We start from the raw sequence: 6,467 nt of genomic DNA, 5'->3' as shown, positions 1-6,467 counted from the left end.
GGTTGCTGTGATCTGTGATGCCACAGCACTCTACCCAGGGGGACAGCTTGAGGCTCTGTCTCAAAAAAAAAAAAAAAAGAGTTCAAGACTGGCCTGAGCAAGAATGAGACCCTCATCTCTAAAAACTGCCGAGGTGTTGTGGCAGGTGCCTGTAGTCCCAGCTACTTGGGAGGCTGACGCAAAAGAATCACTTGAGCCCAGGAGTTTGAGGTTGCTGTGAGCTATGATACCATAGCACTCTGCTAAGGGTGACAAAGTGAGACTATCTCAAAGAAAGAAAGAGAGAACTGGTGGTTGAGGAGGAGGCCTCAATAAAAGGATGTCACAGATACCCCTGGGCCACTCTGGGGTATTAGATGGGTAGCTGTGTCACCGGGAAAGACAGGGACACAGGAAGGAAGCCGGTGTTTTGGTTGGGAGGTAGATGAAGTGTTCAGACTCGGGGGTGGAGTTCTAGGTGCCACATGCCTGGGAGATTACCCAGGTAGAGAGGCTGGTGAAAACCTTGGAACTGGGGCCTGGAACTCAACAGAGGGATGTGCTCATTGCCTGCCCCTCCCCCCAGTCAGCCTGTGCTCTCATCAGGGGTCCACAAATGAGTGGATCCCTGCACCCCAAGGCCAGGGTTTAGGGAAGAGTATAAGTCACTCTGTCCTCATTGCTGCCTCCCCTTCCCGCCCCCAGGTTTCTGACTTGCAGCCAGGAAAGAGTTATGTGTTCCAGGTGCAGGCCATGAACTCAGCAGGTCTGGGGCAGCCGTCTCTGCCCACGGATCCTGTGCTTCTGCAGGACAAGCCAGGTAAGCGTGGCCAGGGGTATTGGCGCTGCTGCCAAGCTGTGCCATGAAGCATAGGTGGAGCTCAAGGGGAGGAGAGAAGTGTGATGCCATGCCAGGTCCTCACACCTCCCTGGTCCTGAGCAAATGGTCATTGTGCCCCCTTTAGAACTGATTTTTGGGGGCAGCACCTGTGGCTCAAAGGAGTAGGGCACCGGCCCCATGTGGGTTCAAACCCAGCCCCAGCCAAAGAAAACTCCAAAAAAAAAAAAATACAACTGATTTTTTTGGTGGGGGGGTTTTGAGACAGAGTCTCAAGCTGTCACCCTGGGTAGAGTGCTGTGGTATCATAGCTCATAGCAACCTACAACTCTTGGGCTTAAGCGATTCTCTTGCCTCAGCCTCCCAAGAAGCTGGGACTACAGGCACCCACCACAATGCCTGGTCATTTTTTTGTTGCAGTTGTCATTGTTGTTTTAGCTGGCCCGGGTGGGGATCGAACCTGCCAGCCTCAGTGTATGTGATTAGTGCCCCACACACTGAGCTACGGGCGCCGCCCTAGAACTGATTTTATTATAGCTCATGCTCAGGTCACACAACTAGTATATGATAGCATCACTCAGGTCTCCTAACTATAAAGCCCATTCTTTTAATTATACATTTATTCAACTAATATTTGGTGATGCCCACATTGCACTGGGGATACAGGAGTGAATGAGAAGGCAGGGTCACCGCTCCGGTGCGTGGGGTGAGGTGGGGGGCAGAGGGACAGGGAACGAATCAGGAAGGTGAGTTAGACAATGACACAGGTTATAAAGGAAATATCGCAGGGTGTAGGGTGGGGCAGGGTTACTTGGTTCAGGCAGTCAGGCGGGGCCTCTCAGAGGAGGTGACATTTGACCAGAGAAGGAGCCAGAGCATGTGAGGCCTTGGCAGCCATGGCAAGAAGTCAAGTTTATTATCTTATTCAAGTGTGATGGGCAGGCGCCGGAAGCTTTAAGCTGGGGAGGGCATGGCCTGGTTTATTATGTCTAAATGTCCGGTGCCCTCTGTTGGATCTTGCCCTCAGAAGCCCGGGAGATCGAGGTCGGTGTGGATGAAGAGGGCTTTATCTACTTAGCTTTCGAAGCCCCGGAAGCTCCTGACTCCTCAGAATTTCAGTGGTCCAAAGACTACAAGGGTCCACCAGACCCCCAGAGGGTCAAGATTGAGGATAAAGATAACAAGTAAGTGGGGGGAGAGGAGCAGAAACGGGTGCCACATACTGTCAGAGAAGTTGGCAGAACCTGGGAGTGAAACCAGAGAGGGGACTCAGGTGACTGGTGAAAGGCACTGCCTGGTCTTCCACGGAGGATGCTGACTGCCCTCTCACGGACAAGGGTGGAGAGTGTGCATTTAAGGGTCTAAATTGGTGCCATTCTTTGGGGGATTCTTCCGCTGCTGCAGCACCTCTGAAGAGACCCTCAGGACTTGGTTTCTAATCTGGATGTCAGACTCTTGCTCTTACAAGTTCTCTGGACCTGGCTTCCTCTGCTCTTGACTTTGGAACCTTCACTGAGGGAAGCTGGGCTTTACAAGAGGGTCCTGGGCCACTGAAGGTGGCCGAGATCATCCATTCCCTAGGCCTCCAACACACAAGGGCAAGGAGCTCCTCACAGAACCTCTACTTTCCTCCCTCTGCCAGGTCCAAGGTTATCCTGAAGGAACCTGGCCTTGAGGACTTGGGCACCTACTCAGTGGTGGTCACCGATGCGGATGAAGACATCTCAGCAAGCCACACGCTGACTGAGGAAGGTAATGCCCATGCCCCCAGCCCCTGCCACCTCTCTAGAGGAACGGTCCCAGACCAAGAGTCCCAGATGCAACACCCATAGAGGCCAGCCAGGGCAACAAAAATGAGAAAAGTGACAATTTTCACAGAAATTCAGTGGCTCTCACCCACTCATTCACTTAGTCAATCAATAAATATCGGGTATCCTCCTATGCCCTGAGATTACGTCAGTGAACTTGACAGGCAAAAATCCCTGCCTGGTGGAATTCACATCCTTCTCATTTTTCTTTCACTTTCCTACATTTGGTAATGGCAAAGAGGCAAGAATTATTTTGCTTCCTTCTATAGCCTAGGAATGGCAATAGTGCGTGCAGATGTGATGACAAATTGCAATCAATAACTGGTCTGAGAAACAAAGCTGTACTAGGGAGCAGTGGGGACTGTGGCTAACCTGAGAGTGAACACCACTTCAAAAGGACCATCTGTGTCACTAAATTAAACTAAACCAAAACCCATGCTCATGACTAATGAGACACACTCTCTGCTGTCTCCATAGCAACTTGCCTATGTCTTCTGGGTCCTTTATACATGAGGCCCTTGGTTCTGTTAAGAAGCAGAAGCCCAAGGTCCCAATTCCAGTTGCATAGTTTGCTGGCTGTTTGAGCCTGGACAAACAGACCTCAGTTTCCTCACCTACACAGGGGGATTATAATCCCTGACTGCCCCAATTTAAAGAATGTTGTAATGCAGATACAATTAGATGACTCTATGTAAACTAAAGCCACCCCCAAAAAGGATGGAGTCTTTTTTTTTTTTTTTTTGACCACGAGCTTACCATGAGTCTGTACTCACCATGCTAAGGACTCTGGGACTTCCAAAGGAAAATGAGGCATGGGCTCTGCTCCTGCCAATTCACCTACACGAATATATTTATTCAGCACCTACTGTGTGTCAGACGCTCATGTAGGTTCAGAGCTTACCTTAGTGGGAGAGAAAAACCTAACACAAAGAAGTAGTCAGCAGGCGAAGCCCGGGACTCATTCGGCAGGGCGCTGGCCATATACATCAGGGGTAGCGGGTTCGAACCTGGCCCGGGCCTGCTAAACAACAATGACAACTGCAACCAAAAGATAAATAGCCAGGCATTGTGGTGGGTGCCTGTAGTCCTAGCTACTTGGGAGGCTGAGGCAAGAGAATCGTTTAAGCCTAAGAGTTTGAGGTTGCTATGAGCTGTGACGCCACAGCACTCTACCTAGGGTGAAAGCTTAAGACTCTGTCCCCCCGTCCCCCCCCCAAAAAGTAGTCAGCAATTGAGACAGCATTCTGTAAAACAGCCCAGAAACTTCTGGACTGAAGTGCTTGGAGTGTGGTACAGACCCTCAGACACTAGGACTGCATGTCTCAGTGGGTTAACAGTGGGGCTCTGGCATCAGTGGGCTTGGCGTGTCCTGGAAGTGGACAGTGACTCAGCCCACAGCTGAGCACTTAGGAGATAATAATACTGAGTCTGATGCATAGTAGGTGCTTCTCTGGGGTGAGACTTAACCCAGACCTTGAAGGACAGAGAGAAGACATAATCTTAGGGTGGCCAGCAGCAGCCCCGGCACCTCCCTTGACACCCCAAGACAAAGACCCGCAGTGCACATCCTCAACCCTATGGAGCTAAGTGGCCCCAAGTTGGGGGGTCTCTCTTGGGACTTTCACTGTGCATGGGACCCTAGGATGGCTCCTGTGGAAACCCCCGGCCTGGATAATTCACTCTCTCTGCTTTCTTCCTTGCTTCTCCCTATTGCAGAGCTAGAGAAACTGAAGAAGTTGAGTCACCAGATCAGAAACCCAGGTAAGCAGTCCCAGCCACCAGCATTGTGCAGCTCCCATGGGGGCCACCAGAGTGTTCTGAGCAGAACCAAGTCAAGCCATGAGCCAGAAGATAACTCAGGAGGCAAAGGATGGGAGTGTCACGGGGCTTGAAGGCCCGAGACCCCAGGAGTCATGAAAGGAGATAAGCAGCCAGCAGAGAATAGAGGGGCTGCCTGGGAGGGGAGTGTAGATGGTTTCCTCTTTTTAGAATAATTCTTACCGTCTCCCTGCTCATTTGGATTTTGGGTCATATAAACCTCACTGCCTAGAGCAGAGAGTCACAAACTTGGATATGTATTAGAATCACTCTGAGAGCTTTTCAAAATCCTGATGCCCAGGCCATGCCCCAGAATCCTCTCTAGTGTTTTTGAAAGGCCACAGGGATCCATGCCCAGCCAGGCTGCATGCCACAGCTTCAGAGCTCTTAGAAGGGAAGACGCTTCCCTGAGACTAATGAAATTTAGAATGAGCATGCAGACAGCCCTCCTCAGACCCCCACCCCAGACACAATTCTGCAGGCTCTCCAAGCATCTTATGTGTCAAATGCCAACAGCCTGCTCAAGGAGGGGCTGGTGGGGAGTAGGGAAGGGAGAGGGGGCCACCCACCCCCTTCCCATCCTGTGCTTCCCAGTGATCAAACTCATCTCCGGCTGGAACGTTGACATCCTCGAGCGAGGAGAGGTGCGGCTTTGGCTGGAAGTAGAAAAGTTATCTCCAGCAGCTGAGCTGCATCTAATCTTCAACCAGAAGGAGATCTTCAGCTCCCCGGTAATTGGACGCTCACAACCCTAAGCCAGTGGTTCTCAACCTTCCTAATGCCACAGCCCTTTAATACAGTTCCTGTGGGTCACAACTCACAGGCTAAGAACCGCTGCCCTAAGCGATGCTCCCTGCCCAGGGCGTGGCCTCACCAGGCAGAGGTGCTCTACAAGCACCTTCCCGGGGGCATTTCAGAAAAGGCTTTGCTCTCTGGCTGTCCAGTGACGGGGGTATGGGGCACCTGGTTTTTGGAACATAGTTGGCGACGTGGCAAGGACACTAGATGCTGGCCCATGCAAGGTTCACTCCCACAAAGACTTCCCCACATCCCCACAACTTTTGATTACCCCACCAGACGTTCTTAAGATGAAAAAACCTACATTCACGCTTATAATTACCTAAGCCTAGACCCTGACCCTGTGTGGGGTCTAAATACAAATATTTTTTGGCAATCTTAATATTCAGGGAATGGAGATTTTTATTCTGTCAGCCACTTAGCTATGTTCATTCATTCATTCTCCTGTTTGTATACAAAAAAGCTTCTGATCTTTTTTGCTTCTTCTCTTAAATTCAAACCATTTCATTATTAATTAGAGCAGTATCATCAGTGCAACATAATACATGATATTTTATTGTAATGACTTTTATTTCTTCTTTATATTACAATTAGAGTATTATATTTTTTAATCATATATAGGCAGGTTGTATTAGATTGAACCATGTGATTTACTGATATTCAATGGTTCTTTTCTTTCTTTCTTTCTTTCTTTTTTTAAGGCAGAGTCTTGCTTTGTCACCCTCGGTAGAGTGCTGTAACATCATAGCTCACAGCAACCTCAAACTCTTAAGCACAAATGATCCTCTTGCCTCAGCCTTTCAAGTAGCCAGGACTATAGGCACCCACCGCAATGCCTGGCCATTTTTTTAGAGACAGTGTCTCGCTCTTGGTCTTGAACCTGTGAGCTCAGGCGATTCACCCTCCTCTGTCTCCCAGAGTGCAAGGATTACAGATTTAATGGTTCTTTTACCTGTAAATATGACAATTTCAATCTCAAGGGAGACTCATGATTCAATCTCACATCATCTGTGAATTTCATCACCAGATGGCAAAGCAGCCATCAGAATATATGTGTTATGTGCATCAAGGGTCCTATGACACAAAAGAATAACAGAAAATATGTGAGGCAGCCTAAATGGCCCAGTTGGACTAAATAACCAGGTGTTATAGAGAAGGGGGGCTGCCTCTGATGGGAGACTCCTGCCCACCCCTGTGGGTTTTATGGCCTTAAGCAGCTCCCTTTA

The 6,467-nt window shown here is 49.5% G+C and overlaps 1 protein-coding gene across 1 annotated transcript in view; it reads left to right on the top strand.

Moving 5' to 3' along the window:
* Nucleotides 1–6,467, top strand: part of MYOM3 (myomesin 3) — a 47,806-nt gene that overhangs the window by 29,185 nt on the left and 12,154 nt on the right. The window contains exons 20-24 of the mRNA XM_003799840.1: nt 685–799; nt 1,845–2,001; nt 2,460–2,569; nt 4,342–4,386; nt 5,038–5,174. Coding sequence (XP_003799888.1) covers nt 685–799; nt 1,845–2,001; nt 2,460–2,569; nt 4,342–4,386; nt 5,038–5,174 — 564 coding nt within the window. The remainder of the gene's footprint in view (nt 1–684; nt 800–1,844; nt 2,002–2,459; nt 2,570–4,341; nt 4,387–5,037; nt 5,175–6,467) is intronic.

This window comes from Otolemur garnettii, unplaced genomic scaffold, assembly GCF_000181295.1.
Source record: "Otolemur garnettii isolate 467f Iridium unplaced genomic scaffold, OtoGar3 scaffold00156, whole genome shotgun sequence".
NCBI classification, from domain to species: Eukaryota; Metazoa; Chordata; class Mammalia; order Primates; family Galagidae; genus Otolemur; species Otolemur garnettii.
Note: the sequence above shows the minus strand (reverse complement) of the source record. Positions and strands in the feature narration are given on the sequence as shown.